The sequence below is a fragment of the Natator depressus genome, chromosome 15 (assembly GCF_965152275.1).
Source record: "Natator depressus isolate rNatDep1 chromosome 15, rNatDep2.hap1, whole genome shotgun sequence".
Classification (NCBI taxonomy): domain Eukaryota; kingdom Metazoa; phylum Chordata; order Testudines; family Cheloniidae; genus Natator; species Natator depressus.
In genome coordinates, this window is record NC_134248.1 from 9,020,481 (window position 1) to 9,037,791 (window position 17,311).

Genomic DNA, 17,311 nt, shown 5'->3' on the forward strand with positions numbered 1-17,311 from the left:
TGTATAAAGCTTCTGAAGAAAGCTGAAATTCTTGAGACTAGCATCTTGACAGCAGTGGGACGCACTGCTCGGGTCTAGCCCTAGCACAGAGATGAAAAAGCATCCCAAGCACTGCTCGGTGTCGTTTCACTCAGCGCGAGGCTGCTAACAAAACATGTTAAGAAAGCATCCCTCGCTCTGAGTGAGTTTGATCTTTCCTGACTTGGTCTCTCTGCTCCTTGCCGGGGAAGCGAGGATGGACTGCCTTGGCGACCGGCGATCCAGAGTTTACTCCGTGTAAATGCCAATTTGTCTAATTAACTCATTGGAATGAACGCGCCTGATTCCGTGGAGACGACTCACGTTATGGGCATCTGTGCCACCACTGCAAGCGGATGGCTCGAACGGCCACATGCCTCCAACACGAAGCTGCTGGCACTGATTTGATATATATATTTCCACTTTAAACAAAATTCATCATCATTAAAAAAACAAATACAATTGAAAACACAGGTGTGGAAATCTCTCCCTCAGGCAGACAGTGTGGACGGGGCTCTCACATCTCCCAGGAGAAGGAGGGGACTATGCCAGTGCAAAATTATCCTGTCCCACACTTGTCAGAGAACGAGAAGAGCTTTGCCTCGATAATACTGCAGATCAAGGCTGCAGCAGAATCTGTTCCGGGCAGCGCTTTCAGGATCTTAGTCCCTCTGGGCTCGGGTGGGCAGAAGGAGCTGTTAGTGGAGAAGAGCAGAAGCTAAAAATGGGATCGTTAATGAAACCTCAACCTCCCGTGCTCCTCTTGGACACTGGGTCTCCTTAGACAGTCCCACTGGGAAGCCAGGTAGGGTGAGCAAGCTGACTCGGGAGGAAGGAGAGAAGACAATGAGATGAGTGAGTGGGGTACCCAGGCCAACGGGGCTCCTTCATTAGCCCGAGTTGTATCGCTTTGGAATATCCTATGCCCACTCCACAAAACCTCTCCTGAGAGCCAGGCACATCCGAGTTGGGGCACAGGGCAAGTTGGTAAATTCCCACTAAATTCCCGATTCAAACTACAACGCCTAGGTGCTTTTAAATCCTCTCAGTCACTACAGTTGCTAGCAGTTAACTTTGAAATTAATTACTGGATGTAATAATACCAAATAGCATGTATCTGCTGCTTTGCATCCACAGACCTCAAAGTACTTCACAAAGGTGGAGTCAGTATCATTATTCCTATGTTACAGATGGGGAAACTAAGGCACAGAAGCCCAATGACTCACCCAAGTTGACACAGCAAGGTCAGTGGCAGAGCTGGGAGTAGAACCCTGCCCAACATCCTAGACACTGTGCCACGGCAAATGCACCCCGGTGACTGCAATGGCAGTTCTAAACGGCAGGGAACCGCTGGTGGTTTCTTAGTGGCCAGCACTGAGCCAGGAGGGACATTTCAAAGCTTGCCCCTGCCCGCCTCCTCCCATGCATTAGGATTTAATTAAGGGCGGCGCAGGACTCAACATGATGCAAGAGTCTGCATTTATCCTACCCCCAAAGGAGCCTTTGTCCAAAGCATAAAGCCACAGGCCAGGTCAGCCCAAACAGCTGCCTCTGCTCATGGGGGGCCAAGGAATGGCACAGCCAGGACTGTTGCAAACCTGTACTGTGATGTACGGTGCCACTGCATGAAGAAACCTTGCACAGCCCCTGCCTGGTGCTGGATCCCACAGCGTGGACTTAAGTCATTAAGCAGCATCTAGAGATAGGACTTGTTGTGTATGTTCTGCCTATTATCGTGCAGCCAAGACGTGAACCAGAGCCTCTGCACTGCTCTGGATTTCCTCAACCAGAAGTCGCTGTTTACGCGTCTTGTACCTGGCCTTGGCCAGTGGCTTTGGTTGGTTGCTTTCAGGAGGCTGTGTGGTCAAGATTGAGCTGGGGCTAGAGCGAAATCACAGCTCGGCCAGTGGTTTGTGATGTGACCCCAGCTGGTTGCTCAGCATCCCTGCCTGAGTTTCCCCATTTGTGCAATAGGGATAAGCGGGGCGGGACGTACTGCATCTACCACAGGGGAGAGTTAGGAGACTTCGTTCACTTACTCATTAAACGTCCCATATGTGCATTTTTTTTAAAGTTGAACAAACTTCCCAATGACTTGTGGTGAAAGAGGAGCTGCTAATGGGCCTGTATGTAGCTCAGAAGCGTTGACTTACCTGTTTTAGATCAGGGAAATATCTTACAGAGAGTGCACTGTGCAGTTACTAGATTAAAAAAAAAAAAAAACACGCCACCCCATACCGCACATTGTCCTAAGCACTAGCTGTTCCTTCCCAAGCAACTCTCAACAAGGCCTTCAATGCTTCAAGTGCTTCCTTGCAGCACTTCCCATAGCTTCACTATTGCCCTCAATTGTCCATTCTGACTTTCTAATGGAACGACAATTTCATGTGAATTTCCGGCAAGGCTACAGACTGTCTGCAAAGGAGGCAGCTCAGAAAGCTTAGGGACGGGAGACCCCAGCTGCTGCTGGCAAGCTCCCCCATTTGGCAAAGTCTGGTACCTCTCTGGTGAGCATTACTCATTCTCATCTCAATCCCCCTCACCCCATCTCTCAGCCTTTCCAGGCGATTCAAGGAGATGAGGGACAGGATCAAACGTAGCCAAGCAGAAAGGTGTAAGATCTGGTTTCTTTAGGACAACTGTACCCAATTGTTTCCCTCCTGGGACTCCATGTTACCTTGCTCCCATAAAGGTAATGAGGATGGGTATGACCCCTCATGGCCTGATGGTGACCCTCAAGCTGAGAACCCATGCCACAAAATAAAATCACCAGTGTGGCTCAGAAGCCATTGGCCACGCTGCTGGGCCACTGGTCCGATTCCAGCCCTGGCTGACAGTAGGTGAAAGTGGTGACCGGCGGGTGGCTGTTTAGAGGTCTTCAACAAGAAAATGGGTGTTGATCCTGGTTAATGGGTTTCTATGACACAGGAACTACCAGGAACAAATGGGCACTAATTGGCAGCATCACCAGAATGGGCGAGTACTGCCGGGGCCGTGAAGAGTGGACTGCCCGCCAAGAGAATGAATGGGCCGGGAGTGAATTCCTGCTCCTAGACGTGGTGCTTCTCTCGAAGGTTGAAATGGGCCAGTCAGTGGGGATTCAGTGATTTGCCCTTTTCAGGAGGCAGCCAGCTTGTGCACCAGAACCCAGACTTTCATTTAGGACATACCTCACCCTTATGGCTGCGAAGTCGAGCTTCAGAACATGAATGGAATGGAACCAATACAGCCTAGAGCAATAGCTCAGAAAGGGGGAACTGTCCCTGTCCATTTTAACGCGCTACTACCTCTGGACTCTAATGATGGCAACGGACGTGTCAACACTGCCCACGTGCAAAAGAAAGGGAAGGAGCCATCGTGTTATTAAAGATCAGCCGTGTCATCACATTGGCATATCAAATGGGGGAAGCTGGTTTGGGGAGGATACCGCTAATCCCCACCCCCATCCTTCTATGGGGCAGAGGAGAGGCTGGTTGAGAAAGCCAGTATTCCCTCTGACCACGCTCTGCAAATCATGGCGTTCAGCTGAGGGCGTCACCCTTCCCTCGGGAGCCGCTCACCAGAGCGGAGTGCATGCAAAGCCACCGACTGCAGGGCCAGTGAATTTCAAAGAAACCCAGGAGCGGGCATTGCACTTGGACAAGATGAGTCAGGTTTTAAGGCCAGAAAGGACTGCTGAGATTATCTAGTCTGACCTCCTACGTTACACAGGCCAGAGGACCTCTCCCAGTCACTCCTGCCTCAAAGCCCATGACTTCCAGCTGAGCGAGAGCATCTTTTCTAGAAAGACACCCAGACTGGATTTAAAAACTGGAAGCAATGGAGACGCCCTCATGTCCCTTGATCAGTTGTTCCAGTGGTGAATTACTCTCACTGTAAATTCCCCCCACCTTCCCCTTATTTCTACCCTGGATTTGTCTAGCTTCCACTTCCAGCCATTGGATCTAGTTATGGTTTTTGCTAGATTACAGAGCCCTCTGCTCTCGGACATCTCTTCCCCTTGTAGATGAAGATCAAGTCACCTCTTTAACCTTCTCTTGGACAAATAGATGGCGCTTTGTCAATCACTCCCTATCAGGCAAATTTTCCAGACCTCGAATCAGTCCTGAAGCTCTTTTCTGAACCCTTTACAAGTTTTTCAACATCCTGTTTGCACCCCAGAAGTGGACCCAGCATTCCATAACGGTAATAGGGCAGAAGCTTGGCTCCCTGCCCTAAGGATGTATTCAGGCAAGATCCCTGCCAAACCCTGGGAATGGACTCCCCCATGGACGAGGGACTCAGCAAGTTCCGTGTGACTGACTGAGAACTGCCTTTGTTACAGAGCGATTTATTCCAAGCCCCTCACGGTGCCGCCTGGGGGGGGGGGGCAGGGGCAGCCTGCACGCAGCGAGGTACCTGGCAAGTTGAACTGCTTCTGCTGCCGCGTGCACTGCGGGGAGGGGTGGAGGGGAGATGGCGGCGTCGCGCTGGGCGGTAACGGTGGGGCCGGCGAGGAGGGGGTGGAGGATGTCGTTGAGGAGGGGTTGCTGCTGGAATCTGGCTGATAGGGCACCGGAATATGGTCCTGCAGGAACAAGGAGGGCAGGGGAAGAGGAAGAAGGAAAAACAAACACAAGCCTATGAGAGCGGTGCAGATAGACCGACTTCACCACGCTCCGTCACCAGAGCAGTTTCCAAGTCGCCGTTTGGTTGGGGCTTTCAGAGCAGGAGCAGCATGGGGCTGCAGCAAACACTGCCACCCAGTCTGTCCTGTACCGGCTCTGCCACTCCATCCGGCCCCAAGTCCCAGCGGATGCTCTGCTTTATAGAGCGAGGCACGAGCGCTGTGCTCACCCCAACAGCTGGGCGCTCCTCTTTGCAGCACAGCGGGGAGCCCCGACAAGGTAAAACGGGGCCTGTTTCACCACTTTTATCACTCTGTCCAGGCCAACGTTTCAGACGGAGGGGACTGATTCTCAGAGGTGCTGAGGACCGGCAGCTTCCAGTGCCTTCAGACGCAGAGCCAGCGTTTTCCAAAATGGCTTGTGATGTTGCTGAGGCATCACCCTCTGGGAGTCAGGGCCGTGGTAAAGCTGGGCACCCAAAGAGGAACACCTCCAAAATCACTAGTCACTTGGGAAGGCCATGGTGGGAAGTCAGGCACCAACATATTGGCTGGATGTTCGGGGGTGCTGGGCCCCAGGCAGCATCTACTGTCTTCAGCCGCCATTATGGACACTCGGCGTGCCTGGAAATGAAACCGCTGGGTCGGCGATGTAGGCGCCTAAGTTTGCAAGCACTGGTCAGGGTTCCCAAGACAAAACTCCGTCCCGTTCTCCTCATTGCCCACTTATGCCAGTTAATCTCACTCCCGATGGATTTCCTCGGGAGGCAAGAGACACAACTTCAGGGTGAGCCAAGCAAAGGTGTTTTATTACACGTGGCTCATTCTTAACTTGGCTCCGCAGGAGAGAGTGCGCCTCAGCCAGCCATGCTCCCTGTCTCGGCACAGAGAGTGCCCTCTATAGAGCACTGCTTGCTCCCAATGGCACAGGCCGACCAGGAGGAAGGAACGGCTGACTGCAATCAATGGCATGCTGGTGTGCTGAGTGGAGGAGAATCTGCCTGGAAACAGTCTGGAAAGACAGCATAAATGTGATCGCCAACTCGCCATCTGACAGTGGACAAATCTGGTTTAAAATGATTTAAAACCAGACTGCATTAAAATTCGCAACCAGCAGGACAGGTTTGAAGTCAGCATGATCTAACATAAGCAATTAAGGTCTTCCCCCACCCCCACCTCCACATCCAAACCAACATGGGTTAGTAACAGGAAAGACACCAGACATTCCATAATATTGACATCTATGCAACTGGGAACATGGTATGACCTGCCTTGAAATATTAGACTCTCTACACCGGCCATGCCCACATTCCTCCTGACCTGCGCAAAGGAAAAGTAGAGGCCAAGATTCTCGGAACTGCTAGTGATTTTGTTGTCCAACTCCAGGCATCTTAAAAGGGCCTGATTTTCGGAAAATGTGGAGCACCCGCTCTCTGAACATCAGGCCCCTCGAAGCTGTCTCAAGCTGAACTCAAAATCATTGGTCACTCTGAAAATCTTGGCCAGAGTCACAAGCAGGTCACCAAAAGGGGCTCAAACAAGCCTACATGAATGTGATATTTCAGGGAACACAGTGCTATGTTTTACTTACAGCACCTCGTCATGAGAGATGATGCTGGCAAAGCAGTTTGGTTTTTTCCAAGTCAGCTCTGGGAGCAAGTAGAAATGGAGATTTGTGCTCTTATTTATATAGCACCATTGGTGCTAAGGAGCTTTACAGACATAAAAGAGGCGGTCCCTACCCCACAGGGCTTACAACCACATTCATACTGAAAAGAAGCATCACCACCGTTACCTGGTGCAGGAGGCTGGGCTGAAGTGGGGTGGTAAGACAATAGGAGATTGGGGGACTATTTTTTAAATAGAAGTAGGTGTCAAAATAGAAGCTATTAGTTGGCCTAATAGGAAATATTCTCTTTAATTTTACACACTGGCTATGGCTGATGTGATTTTATGAGTGGCAGAGGCAAAGTAAAATACATATATAACGATTCATCCATAGCTCTGAAAGTGCTTTACATGAGGGGCATCATTATACCCATTTTACAGATGGGGAAACTGAGGCACAAAAAGAGGTGAAGTAGTTTGCACCAGGTCACCTAGCAGGCTAGCAACAGAGCCAGGAAGAGAACCCCGGTCACCTGAGCCCCAGTTCAACGCCTCACCCTCTGCCCACCCTGCTTCCCATGATGACCTCTGTTAAGATAAAGTATGATAGGCCCAAAATGACACGATTCACTGAAAGGACTCTGTAGCTGTTTTTACTTGTGAGCCCCCACATGGGTTTGCGGTCTCTTGGGGACCCACAGAAATCATTTGCACCCTAAACAAACAAAATCAGGTAATTTTACCATTTGAAATTTTCCAAGAGCCGCAGGTTTAGAGGCTGCATCCCAGAGAGAATCATCCAGTATCCAACAATCCCTGGAACAGCAGAGTGGTGGAGGAAAGGGGGGGTCTAAATGAGCTGAAGACCCCCTACTGGCCGATTTGCAAAGGTGCTCAGCATCTCTGAAAAATCTGGCTTTTAAACTTCTAGGTATGGGCACAGCCAGCTAGCCCGATTTTGAAATTTGCCATTCAGAATGAATGAAAAGCCATATGCTGCCTACCCATCACTTGTTGGGGCTCCTACGTTCCCTGTTAGACAGAGCTGGACTCAACAGGCTCTGGCAAATTTAATCCAGAATAAATCTGAGCTCTATCACAGAGCAGGAGAAAGAACCAGCCAGATGCATGGTTAGGTCTGACCTTATCGGCTTCCATGGACCCTGAAGGAACATGATCAAGTTGTTGTGCTTCTGTAGGTTTTATTTTTTAATATTTTTTACTAAAGTTTTAGACAACCTGGAGAGCACAGAAATTCAGGTTAGATTTGTTGCCCCTGGAAAGTTACAAGCAGAACTGGTAGGACACAAGCTATTTCGAAAGCACAGATTCCATTTTATTTTTAAGCCGTTCAAGAAAATACCATTGACAAACACTGCCTTTCCCCTGATGGCAAACACACTGAAAACCCAGCAGGTGCAGTGTTAGATACTCTATGTTCCAGCTAATCTCAGCCCCAGCTTACTGGCGTTCATATACAGCAGCTCTGACAGGGAGGGTGGAAAGGTGGTGAGCCAAATGCTGCTTTCAGTTACACCGGTATAAATCTGGAGTAACACTTGAGGCCAATGAAACTTTGATTTCATACTCCAGGTTTACACCAGGGTAATAGAGCAAAATTTGGACCAGAGACTGTAAAAAAGTCTGTATCTTTCCTAAGAAATACAAAACACAGAGCAACAGTAGGGGAAAAGCGCTTAAAAGAAAGAGCCCGATACATTCTGTGTTTGCAGTGTCTGCTCTGCAGCGTAGCTACTGACCTCATTAGAGACGTGGTCGTAGCATCCCTGCTTATTGTATAGGGCCCGGGCCTGGCTTCTTCAATTAGCGCAGCTCTTTATGATTCATTGGTTTACATCCCCCTAAACAGGTTTCTATTCAGTTTCTACCAGATTCGCTGAAATATAGATCAGTCCCTTGGTGTTTTGGAGAAGCAGACGTGCCTGGAAACCCAAAGAGCCATCTGCGAAGTTTTGCCCCAGCAGATGGCTGAACAGACCACTGAGCAAACTGGAAGGTGCTGTTGCAAAGAGGAAAGTCTGCCAGACCTCCCCCCTCTCTCCCCACCACGCACACACTCCAAAGTAACCATGTTTCCATGGCAGACGGGGGAATGATCCTCGTTGGCATCCAGAGGGAATGCCACCAAGCAACCCAAACAGGAAGGTGCAGGGCCCCTAAGAAACCAGCCAGGAGAGTTGCAGAATGTGAGGACTACTCGTGGCAGTTTTGCTGCTGACCTAGAGGGGAGCAGGATCTGGCCCTGACCTCAAAAAGTTTATTCTTCAGATCAAAGAGGCAGGATTTGGAGCCTCTCCTTTAAAGCCGCATAAGATCATTGTGAATAATCAGATTATACAGCCAGACAGGCAGTGTAGCCTACTAGTTACCGCAGCACATTAGGGAATCTGGGTTGTAGGTTCAACTCTGACTCACTCCATGGTCTTGAGCAAGTCACGGATCTCTAGGCCCTAGTTCCCTAGAGGCTAATGGTAGTTAAGCCACTTGTTGGGAAGCTCTGTTACTGATTGAGATCCTCAGATGGAAGACACTTTACCAAAGCTCAACTCCCAGCTGAATAGTCCGGGAGAGCTCACTTTCCCTCTTCCCTTTCATGGGGAAGTGACAGCCGTAGCAGGAAATGCAGGGTGGCGAGGAGGGAGCTATAATAAAGGTAAGCTATAATAAAAGGTAAATCCATGGTCAAGACTGGCTCATCCTTTCCCAATGCTTCGTCCATTTCATGTTCTAAGGGAGCAAGATCTCAGGGATTCAGGACTCCTGGTCTCCACTCCTGGCGATGCCGTGCACTCCTCTTGGGCAAGTCACTTAGCCTCACATTTGCAGAAGGGTTCCCGACCTTCACATGTGCAGCGTCAGACTCTTTAAGCCTGTTTTGCAAAGTGCTGCACAGCCCACGCTCCAGCTGAAGTCACTGGGAGTTGCAGGTGCCCAGCTCTTCTGAAAGTCAGGCCCACAGTATCTCAGATGAGACACCCCAGAACCCAAGCGCCTCCCGTGAACCAGCCTTTGTAAACGTAACCCCTGTGCCCCAACCTCCATTTTGCTCTCTGAAAAATGGAAAAGGTGATACTTACATACCACTTACATACTTACATACCACATACCACTTACATACTTACATACCACATGTTGTAGGATTTAACTCATTCCTGTCTGGGTGATCTGTAAGTACACACGATTACTACTGCATGAAGTGTGGTAGGCAGCCTTGGTGCCCTACAGAGATCTTTGCAGGCTGTGATCAGTATGTATCATGGCTGTACTCAACAGGTGGCTCGCTGGTGCTTCTTTCACACTATGCTCCCAAGGACTCACTGTGTTCCAGCAGGCCTGTCATAAGGTAACATTCGCCACGAGGAATAAGCAGCAGCTCCTCACCTCCAAGCAGGTCAGCCTCATGCTGTGGCACTCACACCACAACCTACAAGAGCCCATCCTTAAGAGGACAGGCTGACCCTTAAAGCTACGGAGGAGAGGCCAGAAGATGAAGGAATCCACTGGGGGCAGAGGAGAGGGGTGGGAGCACTGACAGGAGAGAGGAAGATGTAGAAGCGAGTGCATACGACATATTCTTTGGTAGGTAAGTGCAGCCCATCAGGGCTGGGGTAGTCAAGTTTATGACCGTGGTTTCATGCCTGGCTGGAGTTCTCACACTCACCAGGTCACTGCCTTTTCTCTGCTAGGAGAAAAAGGTGTGTTCTTATCATAGATATTAAGGTCAGAAGAGACCATTATGATCATCTAGTCTGACCTCCTGAATGGCCACAGAATTTCACCCACCCACTCCTGCGATAAACCTCTCACCTATGTCTGAGCTATTGAGGCCCTCAAATTATGGTTTAAAGACTTCAAGGTGCTGTAGAGGGTGCTCAAGAACGTCTAGCATAGTTTCTGGGCTTTATAGGACCAATACACTACACATTTGTTTTACACTACAAATTGCTTCCATTGTGCAGCTCTTTACATCGGCTCTTAACAGTGGGCACAAGCTGGTACACGAGGCAAAATTCATCTCACGCTGACTGATCTTAATATCACGCTCTTCTGAAAAATAAAGACCTCTTACTCCCATATCAGTGGAAGAGACGACCTAAAAGGAGAGCAGAATATTGCAGCTGAGTACTGCCATGAAAATCTGAACTGTCACTCAGGCTGGTAATTTGATGCAGTTGCCCCCAAAAAGCAATTGACCTAATTACTGTGAAAGTGTTATTGTCTGTTTTTGATTTTGTTCTATTTCATGTTTGTGTTATTTCCAATGTGCCCTGAGGTGCTGGCATGATAGACACTTTAAATGGGTAAGCTAACACCAGGTAAATCCTAGGGAAGACAAGGAAGTCTGCAGTTTTCATTTGAGTTATCTGGCTGAGTTAACAAAAAGAAAACTGGACCTAACGTGTTAGCTTAGCTAACTCCAGCTAAGAACACACTCCCCCCCCCCCCCCATGAAGACACAGACTTCCTGGCATTTGCCTTCAATTTTAACTAAAGTACTGGAGCCCTAAGGCAGGGCTGCACTTGCAAACTTAAGCATTTATAAAAGCCAGATATCCTGTCCCTCCCTCTGGCTCTCTCTTCTCGTGGAGATGCTCAGTCCTTTCTACCCCTGTTGTGGAGCTGCAGACACTCATCTGGTCTAACTGCCAAGGTGAATCAGCAGAATAGCTCTGCACCTACCCACTGGGTCCTAAAACTAGTCACATGCCCTTGCCCTTCCAAACACTCTCCTGGTGCTGGAGCAATCGTGCACGCATTCCTTCCAGAAGAATCACACCTGGGAAGTGGTGCTATTGGGTGCTCTGTAATAGTCAGAGCTTTTCCTGGGTATTTCTGATGGCGAGGGGAAATCTCATGCTTGGCTGTTCCAAAGTTTCCTCCATGAGGACTGCACAATCCATACACTAGGTTCTTCATTTCTCTAGACAGCTCCTCCCACCTCCCTTATACCCAGGTAAGGCAATGCACCACTTGCCTGAGTTCCAGCTGTCCCAGAACAACTTCGTGTGGACACTTGTTCCAGAAGGAGGGTGTTCAGCTATGGAGTTATTCAGAAACAGCTCCTCCCCAATAGCTCAACGTGTAAACAGGCCCTCAGTCAGCAAAGCACACCAACATTTCCCATCAGGATTAACACCTACTAACTTGTGATGCTTCCAGGCAGACAACGGCCACCTGCAACATTCCCACAGACTTTGATGGAAGGAGGATTGAGCGATATACCGTAAGGGATAAGGACAGAGGGAGTCACTGCTTTTACTGTGGAAAATAGGTCAAGAAATTCTTGCCCCAGAACTAAAAAGGAGCCAAACAGTAACAGCATGTTGAATTTTATGGAGCCTTCTATGCAAATGAATTAAGCTTCACAACCCTCCTTGGAGGTAGAAAATCAGCAGCATTCCTATGTTATGGATGGGGAAACCAAGGCAGAGAGACGTTAAGTAACTTGCCCGAGGTCACACTGCGAGTTAGTGATAGAACAAGGAATAGAAACACAGGTCACATGACTCCCAAAGTCCTGGGCTTCCACCACTAGACCAGTTTTCCTTCCCAAAGGGGCCCAGCACATGACAGTTGGGTCCAGTCAAGAGAGTGGCCAAGTAACAGCAATAAGGAGTGAGAGTCCAAAGATTTGGGGCCAAATTCTGCTCTCACTTGCACCCCTGGCATCCACTAGAATTCAAGGCGGGGGCTTGCTTGGATGTACTCTGGAGTGAATTGCATAGGCCAAATTCTACTCTGTCTAAGGAGTGCTGCCCTACTGTGAAGGGCCGAACAGTTCTTGTATAACTTCACACGCGCCGACCCACTAGGATTACACACTTGGCAACTTTTAATGGCCAGTTTATGACTGCACTTAAACAGCTGCCCATGCCTCTTGGAAAACTCTCACAAGCAGCTTGCTTGGAGACCGTATTTCTCAGCCACCATTCAGCATTTAAGGTCACTAGCACAGAAGCAGGACTATGGTCTCTCAACAGCTTGTCTGTGCCTGCTTCCTACTTCCCCAACTGCAATATCCCAACAGATTACAGTAACCATGACCAGGAGTGAAAGTAACCTAAAGGACTTATCAGAACGCAGGGCGGCTGGGCTCCTGGGCAAGGTGGGGGGTGGCTCTGGGCCCACGGGCGGGACTGGGGCCAGACTCCCCCAACCAGTCCTTCAGCGCTGCCCGGCCCGCGCTGCCCAAGGCTCCGGCGACAATTTAAAAAGGGCCTGGGGCTCCAGCCACTGCTGGGAGCCCCGGGCCCTTTTCAATCGTCATTCCCGGGGCAGCTGCCCCTTTTGCCCTCCCCATCAGCGGCCCTGCCAGTACAGTGCTTAAAGCACTGCCACGACAGCACTTTAACGTTGTCTATGTACTGGTCCGTACCTGCAGCCACTTTCTTACTGGTACGCTGTACCGGCTTAGTTTCACCTCGGACCATGACTCTAATGCCATAAACACCAGGCACCACGACTACTTGCTGGTCCTTTTGGAGAGGGTAGGCAGGGGGTAAGGAACCCCACCCATGTCCCCGCGTGTCTTGAAGCCATTGACGTCTCGCTCATTGCCTGGGATTCACATTTGCATTTGTTCCTGTGCATAAGTCACAATGTACCAACATGGAGAAGGGCTCTGAGGACTGCACAGCCCATGGGAGGAGGAGGGTATGCCTCACCTTGCTGATTTTGTTGGTTTTGGGAAGGGTCTGGCTGACGTGCAGGTCGGAATACCTGGGGGGCTTTCGTAAAGGATTGTTGATGTCACACGGCACAGATTCTGTCCGGACTAATCTTGCTGGATCAAGAAGGGAGATGGGGGAAGGAATTTAAAAAAAAGGGGGAGAGAGAGAGAGAGAGAGAGAGAGAGAGATCAAAGCTTTAAAACAGCACTTCAGATCTGAGTACAGGTCGCTCTCCATAGGAGCCCTGCACTTGAAGACAATCCAGTTTCTGCTTCTTGAATTTCTAAAAATACCGGAGCTAAACCCCAAAGTAACCTCTTCACTATACCGCTTAACCATCCACCTGAAACTGTCAATTGCCCCGCCTTGGGACCATAATGACCTGGGACATTTGGAACACAATGCGCCAGCTGAAGCCAGATTGTATCTACACTCCTTCCCACCCACTTCCTCAGCCAATCAGAACACACTCAGGATCCAATCGGACTCAACGCCGAAGGGCTCAAGTGGGACTTAAGTAGTGCCCGGGGTGAATTTCATCCTGTAAGAAGGCAGCTCCCATCTCAAGGGGGAACAAGTTGGTTTATTTTGACCACATGGCTAATTTCATCAGTGCGGAAGGTGGCTTATGTGAACCATCTCCTGACCCAGAGAGGAGTAAATATTTGTAAACTACACACGCCACTAGCAATTCTGCACCATGACGACTAGCCCCTCTTTCCCGTCTGCGGTGTGAGTCTCTGCGATACGTCCGGTTCCACACGTTTCAGTCGAATGCCTCCTGCCCTGCAGCAGGGAGACAACGGGGCCTTGCTGCTGCGTGTAACAGGGGCACTCGAAGCCGCAGAGAAGGAGGAGTTAAACTCAACCTCTACTCATCCTCTCATGGGCCCGTGCCACCTTGCCTGGGAAGGTCACGCTCCACACACACCCCCCGCCCCTGGGTCAGGGGGAGCTGAAGTGTTTATTCTCTGACTGCTAAAAAAAAAAAAAAAAAAAAAAAAAAAAAAAAAACTTTTGCTTTCTTGCTGTGAGCACTAGCCCTTGTAGAAGGAGGACTCACTCCACCCTCTCCCATTGCTTGACTAGGGGTGGCCAAGGCAGACAAACGACCTAGGCTCTGGCTATCTTCCAGGCCCCTGTCTTGAGCTTCATCCTGATACAAACGTCTGCCCTGCCACCACCCATGTTTCCAGGATCCCATCCTCATGTCTTAACTGAGCAGGCAATTGGGCCCTTGCTCCGATGAGCCCTAGCATGGGGACCTCACTCCCGTTTCAGGACAGTCTCCGACCCCTTTTCGCCAATCGTACCCAACACCTGTATGCTCCTCCCCACCCTATCTTTACTATGACCCCCACAGCCTCCATGTTTAGAAGCTTCTCCCCTTTCCCACAGGGAGCAGAACAGCCCTTCCCTACTTCCACGTGACCCTTGGGTGTAGTTTTCCCAAGGCTGGATTTGATGATGAATTATTGAGCAGCAACCCAGAGCTCTTCCGCTGGGAAGGGCTCCTCACACATGCTATGATGCTACTTTGACATGCGTCCCCCCGCAGGGTCTAATATCTCCCAGGACAGTGCTTGGCTGTGATGCTGGAGTTCTCATGCCTGCAGTCCACATGAGCACAGTCACCTGCTTTTCCCTGCTCTCGGTTACTGCCAACAGTTCACGGGGACAGAGGATGGAGCTCTGCCTAGAATCAACAAGGAAATAACCTGCCGAAAAGTTGCATGAGAAACGGTGGGCAAAGCCAGCAACTGGAAGGGGCAGCTAAGTTGACAAAGCAGCCCTGAGGCAGGGCGGGTAATCATCAGTCCCTTTCAAGACTGCTTGCTCCAGGCCAGGACTCTGGGAGACGCTAGGCAGCATTGGCAGTTAGTCAGTCTGGGAGCTAGAGAGAACCGCAGGGTCTGTTTGAGTCAAACAGCCACAGTACAGAACTACCACTGCAGTGACTATTCAGGGCGGCCCACCTGTGAAAAGAAGTGAACCACCTCTGAATCAGATGATGCCCCATTCTGAATTTTAGATTCCAGAGCACGACTGGCTTCGTTAGGTGCAGTAAGTAACTTATTTTTTAAAAAATAGCAAAAAGGGTTATTCTCAATGAATATGTTTTTAATAATCAGTTGGTATTTAACATATTCTAATGGCCTTATTAGATCTAAAATTATATGCATATTTTGGAATCTTTATTTCAATTTATTTTAATTTAATTTACAGCATTCCCCCTAGGTAATCTCAAACCACCACCACCCCCGTTTTGCCCTGGGAGCACGTAGCCAGAATTCAAATGAAAAGGAAAAACTCTTCGTGGTGCAAAGCCTCCCTTCTGGATTTGTAAATGTGCCCTGTTCCTTTTCATATTTATGAACTGCGCTCCTGGAGGAGAGGAAAGCAGACAATTTCAATAGCACAATTAGCATCTGAATGTGCCATTGCCTGACATTAACGCTGCTGTTTCATGTAATGAAATGAGACCCGCATGCATCAACAGAGCCACCGCAGATCTAGGGTCCCAAACTTCCACCCAGGCCAGCTTTCAATGTTAGCAAAAGGCTCAAACCTGTTGCACTTACCCCGAGTTGTGGGGAATCTGAAAAGAAAAGGTGGCAGGGGGAGGGTGGGTGGAAGTGGTTTGGAATGCAAATCTGCCTCGCATCGGACAGCTCGTCTCCCTATAAGCGGAAAAGATGGTCGGTAACATTTTCAAAAGTGCCTATGTGATGTAGGAGCCTAAGTCCCATTGGCTATCAATGGGTGTTCAGGCTCCTAAGTCACTTAGGCACTTTTGAAAAATTTTACCTGGCAAAAACATCAAGGAAGCCAAAGCTAGTAAAGGGGTTCTTACCTCCACGGTGGATGATCAGTATGTGACAGGGTGGGGCTTCTTTGGTGCATTTGTTGTGGCACTTTAGCCTAAGAGAAGAAGCAATAAAAACAAATGTGAAGGCGGATCCATCCCAGTCCCTGGGCGGACGTGAGGAGGCACTGTCACACGTGGGCCAGCTGAGAACAAGGGAACCTTAATGCAGAAATTAATTTTGCAGACAGGATGGTGGTGACTCAAGCTAACTTCCAAGTTGCTTTTGTTTCATGTGGCGTTGTCTGCTCAACAGTGTTGGGCAAGCACCAGGGCTTGGCGGCATCCTGCTGGCTCCACCAGATCCTGCAGCTGTTGCTTCAAAAGATGCACCCCCCCCCCCTCTGGCAACTTTCACCCAAAGATGGGGCTTGTTTCACTGTACTAGGTCCAGGGGTGGAACTGGGGCTGCAGGTCACAGGTGGTAGAAAGGGTCTCCAGAAGGTAGCGGCAGTGGGAGGTACATCTCCCAGAAACAAGGGGGCACTGGCTGGGAAGAGAGGAGACAGGGCCCCTAGGAGATGCACTGGTTTAGCAAATCTCAGAGTCCACCTGCTCCGATGGGACCCTGGCCAGAGTTGGAGCCACTCCCCACCCCAAAACAGCCGTCAGGAGAGGACAGCTGCAGCATAGCCACTGCTTGCTGTTGGGGGGTCAATACTCCCCCACCCAACTCATGCAGGAGATGAAAAATATGCATCAGTCCCATACAGGTGAATCATGCCTATTGCCTCTGAACATCTCTGAGCAGGGGAGTGGGGGTGTAAAGGATACAGTACAACTCTGACGATCGGAACATCCTGGAGAAAAACACCACATTCAGATAGCCATGGGTTTGGGAGAACTGCAACGGGATCATTTCGCCCATCACAGAAATGCAGGCATCTGTTTAACAGCCAAAGGGTTGTTTCACAGGGCCTAAGCAACGGGGTCACCTCATGATTACTGACACAGACACCCCACTCAGACATATAGACCTAGACAAGGTCTATTTGTCCTTCCCCCTCCCAACCAACTTGGGGCATGGGCTGGAGGAGCTGAAAAGTGAGCAAATGGCAAAACACATACTTTAAGCTATCCACAAACGCAGTCTCCAAAGCCAGCTTGAGGGCAGCTCCCCGGCTAGCACTCCAAGCGCTCTCGGACGCTTCCATTCTCCGCTTTACAGAGATTCCCCCGTAATGCGGTAGGTTAACGTGCTTCTGCTCACGCTCCCAGCTCCCCTTCATTAGTAACTGACTCCCAGACATATGTATTTGGCTGGGACCATCCCCCCTGAACTGTCAAGTGAATCCTTTGGGAGGGAGGGAGCTTCTAAAGGCACTTGACTACCCAGGTTATGATGGGGGGGAAATTTCAGCTGGTTAAAGTAACCACGGAATTTAGGCAGGAGGAATGTAACTCAATTAGGGCTGCCTCCCGGCTTTTGTGAAAAGTTCCACGGGCTCTAGGCCACAAATGGTTAAAGCCTTGATTCACCTCTCACCCAAAATGGTGATCACTTCCAATGCAGTGCTCTCC

At 49.8% G+C, this 17,311-nt stretch overlaps 1 protein-coding gene across 3 annotated transcripts in view; it reads right to left on the minus strand.

Moving 5' to 3' along the window:
* Window positions 1–17,311, minus strand: part of KSR2 (kinase suppressor of ras 2) — a 281,058-nt gene that overhangs the window by 99,620 nt on the left and 164,127 nt on the right. For all 3 annotated transcript variants that reach the window (XM_074973249.1, XM_074973250.1, XM_074973251.1), the window contains exons 8-11: window positions 15,779–15,846; window positions 15,507–15,605; window positions 12,919–13,037; window positions 4,417–4,585 (exon numbers count right to left, since the gene is read on the minus strand). In XM_074973249.1, coding sequence (XP_074829350.1) covers window positions 4,417–4,585; window positions 12,919–13,037; window positions 15,507–15,605; window positions 15,779–15,846 — 455 coding nt within the window. The remainder of the gene's footprint in view (window positions 1–4,416; window positions 4,586–12,918; window positions 13,038–15,506; window positions 15,606–15,778; window positions 15,847–17,311) is intronic.